General features: G+C 39.1%; 1 protein-coding gene and 1 long non-coding RNA gene across 4 annotated transcripts; both read right to left on the minus strand.

The window, feature by feature from the left end:
- Positions 1-5984: 5984 nt before the first annotated feature.
- LOC307024242 (uncharacterized protein) lies at positions 5985-11376 on the minus strand. 3 transcript variants are annotated; one of them, XR_013803870.1, is made up of 9 exons: positions 11084-11376; positions 10792-10896; positions 10451-10683; positions 10193-10371; positions 9510-9603; positions 9193-9428; positions 8861-8975; positions 8170-8459; positions 7617-7734 (listed from the first exon to the last, which is right to left on the minus strand). XR_013803870.1 is itself a non-coding variant. In XM_079658208.1 (6 exons), exons 1-6 carry the CDS (start codon positions 8248-8250, stop codon positions 5990-5992), a joined length of 939 nt encoding a protein of 312 aa, XP_079514334.1. In that variant the 5' UTR covers positions 8251-8283; the 3' UTR covers positions 5985-5989. The 3 variants fall into 3 exon arrangements, 1 of the variants encoding a protein (XP_079514334.1); XR_013803871.1 differs by having other exon boundaries at positions 10451-10896; XM_079658208.1 differs by lacking the exons at positions 8861-8975; positions 9193-9428; positions 9510-9603; ... (2 more) ...; positions 10792-10896; positions 11084-11376 and adding exons at positions 5985-6276; positions 6504-6680; positions 7146-7319; positions 7418-7519 and having other exon boundaries at positions 8170-8283.
- A 446-nt stretch (positions 11377-11822) lies between these two features.
- Positions 11823-13271, minus strand: LOC307024251. Its single transcript, XR_013803875.1, has 3 exons — positions 13105-13271; positions 12077-12335; positions 11823-11947 (listed from the first exon to the last, which is right to left on the minus strand). It is a non-coding gene; the product is annotated as an uncharacterized lncRNA (long non-coding RNA).
- Positions 13272-14131: the final 860 nt, after the last annotated feature.

Here is a 14131-nt window from a genome sequence, read left to right on the forward strand (position 1 = left end):
GTATCTGGAGCATTCGACCAATCACAAACATGGAGAAGCGTACTGACAGCGCAGCGTCATACTTCCTGAATGAAAAGTGAACTTTAATATTAGACAAATATGAAGACTTTAAACATCCATGACTTAAACACTTTATCCAGGATAAAAGCCACATAGCTGCACCTGCAAGGTGAACACAGCTGGTAAAAGAAAAAGTGTTTGAATGCGTACATTAACAGGTTTATGATATCACTGCCCCGTCTAAGACACGATCTGACTTTAATTACATTTGACTCGAGTGTTTCGTCAACTTAATGTGTTGCTTAAAATAATACTTCTGCATACAGTATGTGACACTGTAAGTGTTGCACGGCCAGTTACGGCTCAGCTGACTCAGATAAGGAAATATATGATACATTATGATGTGATGCCGCGGACTGTACTTAATGTTACTTTGATCCGGTTACTTATGTTGTGGCAGATATTTAATTAAGCTTTCTTAACGCTAATGTTATAATAGTCAGATTGCTCTAAAGATGGGAGGTGATATTCTATTAATGTTCACATTCACACGTGAACACGTTTGGTTCTATGCAAACTCAGTAATATCCATTGTGATACAGTTATAAGGCCTTCACAAGAGACTGTCAGTGGAGATTAAAGGGGATCAGGAGCTCACGTCTTCTCAGAGTCCTTGGTATCTGGCTTGATGATTGTCTCACATTTCTAAACTTCATGTAAATAACCTGCTTAAAAAGCTGAGGGTTAGGCTAGGTTTCTTCTGCAGGACCAAGTCCTGTTTCTCTGCTTGAGGCCAGGAAAAAGCTAGTCACTGTGACCTTTTGACCTGTGCTGGACTATGGGGATTTGATGTATATGAATGCACCGGCCAATTGCCTGGTCCAGTTAGATGCTGCGTATCACAGTGCACTGAGATTTGTGACAAACTGTAAAGCATTAACATATCACTGTACCCTGTATGCAAGGGCAGGTTTGCTTTCACTAACTGTACGGAGGCTCAGTCACTGGTACATTTTTATATACAAAGCCATGTTAGGGAAACTTCCATCTTATATCTGCTCCCTGATCTCACGGAAAATTGTAAGTGGCTACTGCCTGAGATCGAATGCTGTGGTTTTATTAAATGTGCCAACTGCTAGGACTGTCTTAGGGAAGACAGCTTTTAGATGCGCAGCTCCACTGTCTTGGAATAGTCTGCAATTTAAATGGAAACTGAGCAATCTGATGCCACTAAATGTTTTTAAAGCTCGGTTGGATGCTACTCAATCGGAAGCTGTTGTTACCGGTTCATGTGGATAGTTATGTAAATGATGTTGTATGATGTCCTTTTGTTGTTCTGTTTATGTTTTTATGTTTCATGTGGAACCTACTTGAGCAGGTCTCCCTTGAAAAAGAGATCAATGATCTCAATGGGATACACCTGTATAAATAAAGGTTTGAAATTAAATGAAATGAGAGTCATCATCATCATGTTCTCTCTGCTGCTGCTGCTGCTGGCAGCTGGAAGTGAGTCAACACTTATTATACTGCTGTTTAACAGAATAATCTGTCATATAACTTTTTTTTGTATTTGCACAGGTGTGAAGTGTGAACAGTTGACACAGCCAGCCTCTGTGACTGTGCAGCCAGGTCAACGTCTGACCATCACCTGTCAGGTCTCTTATTCTGTTAGTTCATAATAATAATAAAATTCAATAACGCGCTTTAACCACTAGGTGTCCCTTTCTATCAGCAGTGCACCGTTATGGTGTAAATACAGCCTATCTACCAATTGGATCAAATATAAAAGTCAGTCAAATTAGTGTTGATATTACGAGGAGACATATTGTGTGAAAATAAATCTAAGATGTTGTTAAATGGCTGATATATTTGTGATCCACGTCACGTTTTCAGTTTTGGCGGCAGTTCTTCCTGCTTGTCTAGAAGTCTTCTCATCAGGGCTCTATAAATAGATAACTACGGCAGATATGTAATATGTAATGCAGCCGAACCGTGTATTACAATGCCGTTATGTGATTAGCTCCAAAGAGAAAAGCAAGCAAACTCGGAATAAATTTTTTTTTTTTTTTTTTTTTTAAATGTTTTTGGATTTCACATCGCATAAACACCATTTCCCAACGTGCATTGCGGCTAAACCATGAATCACCGAGCTGAGGATCTTGGTTATGGCTAGAAAGGATCCGTCTTGTGTAAAACTCTCGCGAGAGTTCGGCTGAATGTCACGTGGCTGAATGTTTACGTTTGGCAGGCAGCCTTTCAGTTAGGATCGTTAACATCAGTGGGCCACAGCAAATGATGGTGAGAAGCTATCTATCTATTAATTATGTCAATGACAGGGAGTGTGATTGTTGAAAAGCGGTCTTGCTGGTGTTCAAAGAAGAATGACAACACTGTAGATCACCAACACTATGGTTTATTTTTTATTCACAGGCAAGTCAACGTTGTCGCAGTAAAAGTCCCAAGATAGCTCCTGGTGCAATAAAATGTTCCCTTGCAGTGTTTTACTATTATGTCTGATGTTTCTCTATTAATATTCCTGCTGCATTAATGTGTATGTTGCATCATGTTACTGCTGTAGATCAGCGCCGTATACATAGAATCAGTATCAGTATCAGTCTATACGGCGCTGCTGTAGATGTGTTTCCGAGCCGCTCCGATTACAACGAGAGTTACAACGAGAACGTGACGTCATATTTACACAAGACGGATCCTTTCTAGCCATAACCGAGGATCTTGGTTATGGCTAGAAAGGATCCGTCTAATGTAAATATGACGTCACGTTCTCGTTCTAACTCTCGTTGTAATCAGAGCAGTGGTAACCACTCAAAGTCCTCAAGAGATAGGAAACGACAGCAGTGTGGGACCTTATTGCGGGAAATTACTGAGCACACATACCACCTACAGGATGAGACGTTCATGTGTACAGTGATATCAATACTAAATTATCTTTTGGAGGACGTAAAGCAACACACCCCACATGACAGTAGTCTTCCTCTCACCTTCACGCCCCCCAAACACAAAAGGCAGAAGAGGACCATAACACCTCTCAGTACCAGCCATCGTAGACACCCTTTTTGAGGCCGGGTGGGTCATAAAGCTGAGGTCATGAGATCCAACTACAGATTGGACAGCTTGAACAAGATTTTAAAAGCTAAGTCCCCAGAGTCTAATGCGGGAGGAGCAGGCAGGGGTACGAAGAGGAGGATAGATGCTTTAGGTAAGAACAAAGTATATTTACTTTTGCCATCTCCTCTATATTCACAAAACACAGCCAATCATCCATTCCAATCCTATGTGACATGGCACAGTTCATTTCACTCCAATAGAAATTGGTATGAAAGAGACCATTAGTCTTCTCATTGTGCTTATTGCTGTGGATAGGTGTTAACTATTGTTGTTGTATTGTATCATATCAAAAGTTGTTTTCATCCAAGGCACCACCGCCAGGTGAATGTTGGAAGCTTTGAGATGAATGGAGCTGTAAAGAGGTGGTAAGTAAAACAACGTTTTTAATCCATTGCATGTGATTTATGTAGTTATAAAAAGTATATCATAAGCTGTCATTACAGTCTAAATATCTAACAGCAAAAGGAGGAGAGTCTGAGGAGATGAGGAGAACAGAGGAGAGGAGACAGCAAAAGGAGGAGAGTATGAGGAGAGGAGAACAGGAGAGGAGAGGATACAGCAAAAGGAGAAGGTGAGGATGAGGAGAGGAGAACAGAGGAAACAGGGAAAGCAGAGTAAAGAGCAGAGTTGAAAGAGAAGTTGAAAGCAGAGCAAACAGTAGCAGGAGAAGTAGAGCAAATGTAAAAGTAACTTTGAAAAGTATCAGCAAGAAGATCAGAGTTGCATAATGTTATTTTGTTTTATTCGTTACTGTTATATTCATGTTGTATGTTAATTTGTGTACATAGGATAATAAAGATGATCTTAACCTTGAACTCGATTCATGACCTCATTTCATTATTAAAACCTTAATATAAAATTACAGACTGGATTCAAATTAGGATCTCCAAATGTGTTGATGTAATGTTTGTGATAAACTGAAGGATAAAGTGTTCCTTTATGTGTTGAGAAAATTCCCCTCCCTCTTAAGCCAAGTAAGGTGTTTAAAAAGCCTCTTGGATCAGCTGGAAAATGCATCATCACAAAACTGAAAACAGCTGTTTCACTTTACTTTTGAAAGATACGACAGAGACAAAGCTACACATATATGATGATATTATAGAATATGATGCATTGCTGAAGATTAAACTACCCAACGGGATATAAAAGAGGTAAATACATCTACAGCAGTAACATGCAACATACATTTTATTGCACCAGGAGCTATCTTGGGACTTTTACTGCAACAACGTTGACTTGCCTGTGAATACAAAATAAACCATAGTGTTGCTGATCTACAGTACAGTGTTGTCATTCTTCTTTCAACAGCAAGACCGCTAACAAGTATTTACATACTTAATATAGTTTAGTTTCTCGCCATCCCAAACGTAAACATTCAGCCACGTGACTGCGCTTCCGAGCCGCTCCGATTACAACCGAGCCGCTCCGATTACAACGAGAGTTAGAACGAGAACGTGACGTCATATTTACATTAGACGGATCCTTTCTAGCCATAACCGAGGATCTTGCCTACGTCTGTTTCCGGTATTGTTTTTGACGGATGTATTTTGTTATACACACATTCCTTCACATTTAAATTAAAATGTACATTAAAGTATTTCGTGAGGCTTTCTAAAATGTTTTAAAATATAACTACGGTTCGAGTTGAAGAGTTTATAAATTAACATGAACCGAAGCTGTTGCCTGGTAACGCAATCGTGCAACGTCACGTCCGTTAATTCCACATCCACACACATCGATTTAATAAATGAATGTAGCCTTTGTATCTGCTAAAAGAGGTGCCGACCAGCTGGGGCAACAAGAAAATTGGCGAAATTGAGTGTGACTATTACGAATTAAATCATTATTATATTAATATTGATAATAATAACAACCGACCGTCGGGGTAGCATTTGATTGGCATTTCCGGGTATATCTCCACTGGTTGGGCCACGTTAACAATACTGTGTAATTGTCACGTTTGAAGGGACGAAATCGTGACAGCTTCACGTCTCCCATCATGGTAAATCGTCACATGTTCACGTCTTGCCGTGATACCGGGTTGTGCTGACCATGTCCATGCCTTTATGACAACAGTGTACCAATCTTCTGATGGCTACTTCCAGCAGGATAACTCACCGTGTCACAAAGCTCAAATATTCTCCAACTGGTTTCTTGAACATGACAATGAATTTTACTCAAATGTCACAGTCCACAGTCATCAGACCCAAATCCTACAGTGCACCATTGGGATGTGGTGAACCAGAGATTTGCGTCATGGATGTGCAGCCGACAAATCTGCAGCAACTGCGTGATGCGATCAGGTCAATATTGAGCAAAATCTCTGAGGAATGCTTCCAGTACCTTGTTTAATCTATGCCATGAAGACTTAATGCAGTTCTGAAATCAGATGCGGGTCCAACCTATCCTAGCAAGGTGTACCTAATTAAGTGGCTCGTGAGTGTATTACTTAGCTCAATTTTTATTGTTAGTTTGTGTCTGTAGGAGTAAAGTCTAGACACATTATTTGGATGTAAGCATTGGCTAATTAAACAGATCATGATTAAATGACATGATGATAATAAGGGTGATCACCAAAACCTTATACCAGGGGTGGGGAACCTCCGGCCCTCGAGGTAACTCGGATCTGAAGGTGACTGATAACTGCTAATGGCATTTACTTGAATACCAGACATAGTAAATGCAAAGCAGGATCATATAAAAAAAAAGGTAATAAACAAGCCATTCAATCGTAATACTCGTTTTAATACGTTGACATGCATAATAATAATAATAATAAATGGGATTTATATAGCGCTTTACAACACAATAGACTTGTTAAGTCCTGTTCGTTGTCCTGTTTGTTGTCTTCATCACCGTCCTGTTAGTTTTCCTCATCACCGTCCTCATCACCGTCTTGTTCGTTGTCCTCATCACCGTCCTCATCACCGTCTTGTTCGTTGTCCTCATCACCGTCCTCATCACCGTCCTGTTCGTCGTCCTCATTACCGTCTTCAATGTCTTCCTCCATCATGAGAAAAGACGAGTCCGAGCCAATACAGCTGTAGGTGCTGGTGACTCTGCTCAGTTTCTGCTCCAGAAGATATTGATGGTGTAAAATACAGCAGTGCAATCTCCTGTATCCCTCTTCTGTTATATCGCTTGGAGAAACTAAAATAAAAGGACAAAATGACAGTCTATGTAAGGCAACTTTTAATTAGCATTGATGTTGGTTCCATATAAGCAATTTGAATGTTTAACTCCGAGGCTGTATATTAGCTAAAAAGATTTGTGATTCAGAAAAAATGCAATCATTACAGATGCTATTCAGTGATAGACATTTGACACTGGGAGGGGGGCAGTGGCAAATGTTATAAATCGGTATTTGTGGAACATACTTTGGTTCCTGATGTCGTCTTTTGTCTGATGAAGGAGGTGGTCCAGTTTGTCCAGTGCCTGCCTCAGATTTTGACAATGCTGGGTCATCTCCTTCACAATGATGACTTTCTCCTCTTCCATACGCCTGACCAGCATAACCTGGTCAAAAAGTCGTCTCTTTGTGCGCAGGTTCACCACTATAATGGAAAAAACACAAAATATAACAACCACAATGGTAAGGCTAATAAAACAAATAATATCAGTTTGTATTCAATCTTTTTAAATTAAATTGACCAAAACCTTAAAATCTGGTAAAAAAAAATTCAACCTCGTCGCTTGCTGAATTTTTTCAATTCTGTCTATGTTGGCAGAATTACATTCAGTATGTCTTGAGATTCAACATTAGTATGCAGTTCAGGGTGGTCAGGAAGGGTTTTACTGTTTCCATAGATATGCCTGTCCCAGTGAGACTAGACTATTAAGACTTGATAGGGCAACATCATACAGACCTTTCAATATAATTATTTTAAAATGATTTGTTGTGATCATGATGATTTGTGACACCTATGTTGACAGCTCTGTGTTACATTGGTGATTGTATTCTAGTACTTCAACTGAATTTATGGAATATCTAGGGCAAACAAAAACAAGTTGTTTCTTACCATCTCCTTGCGCCTCCCAGGGCAGAATGACATCCTCAGACAGACCGCATGCTGCTTCTGTGTCAATTTTCTCTGAACAGGCATCAATGGTGTTGTACTGCAGTATCCTCTCTCTGAGTTTCTTCTTGAGCTCTGTCAGTCTTCTCCGTTTGCGTTGCCTTGTTTGGTTGCTGTCTGTAAAGTAAAACAAAATACAAATAAACTAATATTAATAATACAAACAACAACAACAAGAAACAAATATTGTTTCTAGATAACGTAATAATAAATACCATTTTGTCGATAGAGGTCGTGTTTCTTTCTTCGGAGGGAATAAATAATTTCATCTATTTCTCTCTGGAGCTGCTCTTGGCTACTCTGGGCTCCATGTTTCTCTTGAAAACAGAAACAACAAGGTGTAATCATAAAACATGAAGCCAAATGTTTGGAAATATGGAACCAAATCTACACCACAGTGATCATATAACATACCAGTGGCTGCCCATTGCTTGACCTCCAACACCCACTGCTCCGTGTCCTCCAGGGAGATGTTCAGCTCTTGCTTGAGACTCTCAAGATTGTCCACTTCAGTTTGTGCTCTCTGTGTAGTCTGTTTAGAATGTTTAAAAGGAAAAAGTGAATATGCGTTCCAGTTGGTTGAGAAGGTTGTTTTTTACTGAATTCCTTTATGCACATTAACTGACCAGACAACAACATGAAATGCTAAACACCTTCTCTTCAAGGTTGGCAAGTATCACCTTAGTGTCCCTTTTTTTTCAAGATCAAGCAGGATTAACATTATTATTATTATTATTATTATTATTATCCAGAAATTCAGATGAATCAACCTATAGTGCTTTATTAAAAACAAACAGAACAGAGACTCTCTTGGCAAAACAGTGTGCCATGGCAGCGCCATCATAATGAAATGATTGCAGAATACATTCAATTCAACAACATGTAGCTAAGGATGGTGTTAAATTACTACAACAAGAAACTCGGATATTCTTAATATACATTTTGAAATGCAGCATGGACGTCTTACTTTGACAAATCTCTTTGAGAGTGTCTTGTGGAGATTCTCCACCTTCCTGTGGTTCCATTGCATAGCCAGCACGGTTATCATATCTGCTCTAGCTGTAAACACAAAAACATGAAAATTCATATGAGCTTTACAATGTGGCACTACTTAAAACTATTTGTTTTCCTCTACCACACTGATTTGGTCATGTATTTTGTTGTCAGAGCTGCCCTTGAGAGGAAGCTGTTAACCTGTTCCACTTCCTCGCCGACAGTATTTCCAGCACCTTCCTGGCTTCTGCCACCCCACTTCACCTGCTCAGAATCATAAACAATGAGATCTAGCTATTTAGTTCAATATTATAATTTCTTGTACTGTACATCTTTAGTTATCATCAGTGTCAGGAGCAATTTCAGAAAGTTAAAATGTTCTGAGATTGAATTATGCTTTGAACTACAATGTCACAACTGCAGTTATTTGAAGCTCTGTTCATTAATTATTTCTACAGTGCGGATATATTTACTAAAATAAACATAATGGGTTTTGGAAGCCTATCCTTGTGACAGTCTGTTTTGTAACAATTTTGTCAACATTTGTAACTATTACAATTATTCCACAGGCTTGAATAGAATATACTACATGATATTCTTATGTGCACTACAATTTCTAAAACATTTGAATCTAGTGACACAAATGTTTAACTTGCATACTGTACCTCGCATTTGCCTGTGTGGGCCTTGGCGTGCATTACAGAGAGAAAAGGTTTCATCTCTGTAAGTGGTTGGAGCTCAGGCAACTTTGCTGCCATCTTCTCCAAATAAGGCCAGTACCTGTAATGACAAAATCAATTAGCTTTTCCAGTTGCATGATGGCATAATAGTAAAAAGATAAACCAGGTCCTTAAAATGACCAGTACAATCCTTGTAACCAACATCAGCATTTATCCAAATGAATGCTTTTTTTGCTTTACATCTACTGGATGTGCAAGAATTAAATAGATAACACGTTTCCCACAAACACTTCCAATTTTGCAATAGTTATAACTACCTGCAGGCAACATCCATACAAAATAATGTTGCATTCGCAACTTCAGCCAGCTCCTTCTGCAGGAACATTGGGTAGGCATATATTTCACCACGGTAGTGATTTAGGCCTTGTAGTAAGATGCCATGTCTGCACACAGCTATTTGCAGGCCTTCCTCATCCACCTTGGCCCTGGACTTGTGTGAGGTTTCTCTGCAAGCTGTGAATGTTGCCGGTCCACAAACATCACGACCACTTTTCTGAAATAGACACAATTTGTTACATTTAACCCTGTGCTAAAAAAAATAAATAAAGGGTTAGGGGATTGAATAGATTCTTACAATCGTCATCTGGCTCCTGATTTTGTCGACAAAGGCAGACACTTTACTGTCCTGGGCAATGAACAGTCCATCAAATAGAGACGGTTCATCTGTCCTGCGAAATTCGAGAAAGACATTGTAAGCAACATTATCATACATACATAAGTTTGATTGTGTCCTCTATTTAATGTGGCCAATTTGCTTTTGCCATAACATTTTCATAAATGTGGAAAAGGTCTTTGTGAATTTGATCTGTAATTCTGTGTAAAGTCTTTTGTCACCATTATTTAACATTAGTGAAAAGTTTACTGACTTCTTGTAAAAAGGTAAAAATAAAAGTACATCCTTTATATTGATGGGCATGGAATAGGGCAGAGGAAGGCATAGAAAAAGGTTCCTGGGCAATTTAATACATTTTTCATGAAGCGATTATATCCAAAACTGGTTCTTAGCTCCAACATATCCAACTAACGTCAACCATTTAACATTTTAAAGTTGAGTTAACTTTACAGGCATCATATACAATAATGTTTATGAATTGGATTTATATAATTATGTGTAATTTCAAACCAACTATTGTTTTCTGATGGTCTACAAACTTTGGAAAAAGAAATTGCAGAGTTGGGGAAAGTTAAACATTTCAGCAAAGACATTAAGCTTAGTCAATAAAACAACAACTAAAATGAGAATATGATTTCACTGACCCTCTGGACTTCTTGAAGCGATAATGCTTTCTATTGCCATCTACAGCAATAGCCAGCAGGTCAGGTATGCATGCTGGGCATTTAAAGGGCTCCACCAGGCATAGATCTTCTTGTCTGTAATTACAGAAGGCAAACTCCCGAAAGACTCTGTGGAAGATATCGCTACAGATTCTGCCTGTCTGGAAACAAGAATGGTATTCATTTGGTTAATTAAAAGTTTGGTATTCAAAAATCTTGAAAACCACATTTTATTCTTACCCTTCCTGTGGAAAACGATCGATGTTCAAGCATTTTTATAAATACTTGCTGGGATAATGCTGGGCTGGCCAATTTCATTTGCTCGAATGATGTGAACACATCAAACTTAAAAATAATTTTGCAGCTGTCGGTTGCTGGCCAGTATTTGTATCCCAGCAAGTCACCTATGCTCGGGGACCATTTGGCGGAACAAATTGGACAGCACACAGAAGGCAGACGAACGTTGTATGGACCTGAGAAAAAATATAAATGTGCAATTTGACAGCTATCTATGCAATGTAGGACAAAAGTATAATAGTAATCCTGTATTTCTGCTTGATCGTCTTCTGGTGGCAACAAACCATTGATAGTCACCAACACGGTCTGCTTTCCTGGGATGATGGTGAAATCTTGGCTTGGACCACAGAAGCAGATTTGGGATGGCGGAGGAATTGGAAGCAGACACACTGCAGCAAAGACAATTTCAGAGATTCATATGCATGTTAGGACATGTTAGGAAATGTAGTCAATACAAATTGAGACATTTTAACTGTTAAAGCAAACTTCCGACATGGTGAAAATGATGCCGCTGTATATGTAGTGCACATTAGGAAACCATGGTAAGGGAATATGTAATACATTATTTGAACCCACCTTGTTCACAGAGTCCATATTGGCCACTTTCATCCACAACCACTAAGGATGTGGGAGGAATAGGTCTGTAAAACCCATCAAACATGGCTTCCCTGTCATGGAAGACATGTTTACCATGGATAATAGGGTCACATGCCGGACAAAGAAAGGGAGTTCCTGGTGGAACACAGTCCAAGCACCGGACCACAGCATCAGCAGTTTTGCATTGGAGACAGGAACGTGTAGTGACAATCTCTGCAGCCAATTTCAAATTAAGGAGCTCTGGCATTGCAGCTCTGAATTTTTGTTCACGTTTCAACTACCTTTGGGTCCATGTTGATGCAGTGGGTGTTTCTTCTGATGATGCAGGGACAGTGAGAGAACCCAACAGGTTTCTCAGTGTCTGAAGATGTTGATATAAAATAACAAAATATAAAACAAATCATGGAATTTAGTTTAATTTAAAAAAAATATTCCATACATGGCTTTTCACTTTACAATGTATCATGAACAAAGCTATTACATACTACAAACAATTACCTACATTTCAAGTTGAAGGATAATTTAAGAATTCATTGTGCATACCAAGACTTGGGACCTGTAGAGGAATCTCATGTGTCTCCTCGACCTCTGGGGACTCCTGAGAGCTGGAAGGTTTAACTGCATAAAACAAAGTACGATGATATGGGAAACATTATTGAGGACCGACCAACGACCTTAAAACTTAATGAAACACTAGAACTAGATTATATTTTACAGACCAGATCGATTCTTATTCCAATGTTGGGCTATAATGTTCCCATCCAGGTCTCTCTTCCTCCAGGAAACATTTGATCCTTGCGTTATTTTCTTTGGTATCTTCTGTATCTTCGGTTTCTTTGGTATCTTAATATATAAATATATAAAAGAGATTATATATTTCCCTTAATTGTTGCACACACATCTTTGTAATGTGTGTGTCTGTTATCATTTGAGTAAATGTTATAATACATTTTTGGATAATGTTGTACTTGCCTTATTTGCCAACTCATCTGCGAGGGCATTCCCTATCTCTAGCCATTCATTCAGTTGCTTGGATGCCATTTTTAAGTGAGGATAAAAAGGGCAACAACAAACAAAGGATGAACTGACATACAGGGAGGGAGAAAAACAAAACAAAAGACAAGAAAACGAGAGGGGTGAAAGAGAGTAGGAAGAGGAATATGGCTCTGAAAAGAACCGTTGATTTTTTTATGATAATAGGCTACTTCATATAATTGAATTGATAGATGACCTGAAAAAAACCAAACAGATGAACTCAGATTAGCTGTGCTACCGTGTAATTTAATTGTTGCTTCATAAATAAGCATTTGCCAAAATAAAACTACAGGCACCAAAATCAATCAAGTCCCAGGTAAATCAGTAATTACAGGGAAATATATTTCTCTTTTTAACTAGATGTGATGCTTTCACAAAACTTAAGTTGAATTAGCGAATGTTTAAAGTAGTAAAACAACCATGACCTGATGATATTCAAGTGTTGAACTTACCCTAACTATCATGAATGCAACATGTTAGGTGACATTTCGAAGAAAAAAAAAGTGTGTGCATTATAAAAAGCGCCATGTAAATGTCAACTATTATTATTATTATTATTAAAGTGCCATTTCCTTTCGCATTGTTTACGTTCATATCATGTCCTGGTCTGGTTAGCTGAATATACATACTTTTGCCATTGTTATGTGTTATGTCACGTGCTACTAAGGGTTTTGTTTTTAGGCAAGATTTTAGCTCCTTTTGTGCGAAGGAGAAAACTCTCCCTAGACGAACCTTCTTATATTGCAATACATATCCGTTAGCGCATATAAGCTAAGCGCTAAGCTAAGCGCTAACCTTTACAGCCATGCTATTGCTAACAACATGCATTCGCCTATACTGCCTATGCCACGGGCCAGCCCTAAAACGTAAAACTGAAATATCGTGGTTAAACATGATTAGTAGAAAAACGACAGGATTAATTAAAAGCGTAAACAAATCAAATGAAATACAGAAATCAGATTTACCACTTGTAAAGCTCTGACGCTCTTTAACAATTCTTCTTCTTCTTCATCTTCTTCTTCATCTTCATCTTCTTGGCTCGTCGCACTTTTATTGATGCGCAAGGTTAAAGTTCACGGGATTACGATCGTGACAAAACGTGACAAAAGGTCGTAATAAACTGCTGCTAGAAATGAATAATGGGAAAGCTACGTGGCTATGGGTCGTAATATCGGGATCAACACTGCTTAAACAATCGACCTATTTGGTCGTTTTTTGTAGGAGGACAGGCTGCACTTAACAGGCCAGGCCATCGGGAAACCTCCCGGTCCTCCCGATGGCCAGTCCTGGCCTTGACCCCGGATGACTGGGGCTTTGAACACTGCCTAACGACAACCCAACGGACCCATCTGAAAAATGAGCTAGCTATAGCTAGAAAGCCCATTCTTTTACAGTCACAGACAACCAGAGATGGGGTCGTTACTAAAAAAATGTAATATATTACTTTTTAAAAAAGTAATATATTACACTACTTCGTTACTCACTCATTACTTTACTCGTTACTTTACTCGCAGGGCCGGCCCGCCCCTCCCTACAGGCAGATCACACAGACTGATAAGTTTCATATGTTCTCTTTAGTTCAGTTTCCATTTGTCGCATAAGACTGATCCAGATAGCTACTGAATGTTTTCCTATCTGACCATGGCTGTCCTCTGTCTCCTGCTATCTGTATTTCGCGCAGTATATCTCTACTCACCAGGGGCGTCGCCTGGACCTGGAAACATTCGGGGCTTAGCCCACAGTGGCGGCGCTACAGTCGAATTTTCTACTGCAAGACTCCCCACACGCAAATACACAATTGCGCCATCTGGTGTCACAAACGTGTGCCTGCATTAGCTTTGTTACGGCAATGGATTGTGGGAGATTCTCATAGCACGTGAGGATCTCTTGAGGGTAAGGCGCCTGTATTATCTCGGTGGACAAAATATATGTTTTTATTTTATAAGGACAATAACGTACTGTTGTGTTTGTTTAGTTTAATGTTAATTGTTT

This window comes from Notothenia rossii, assembly GCF_949606895.1.
Source record: "Notothenia rossii genome assembly, chromosome: 11".
In the NCBI taxonomy this organism is placed as follows: Eukaryota; Metazoa; Chordata; class Actinopteri; order Perciformes; family Nototheniidae; genus Notothenia; species Notothenia rossii.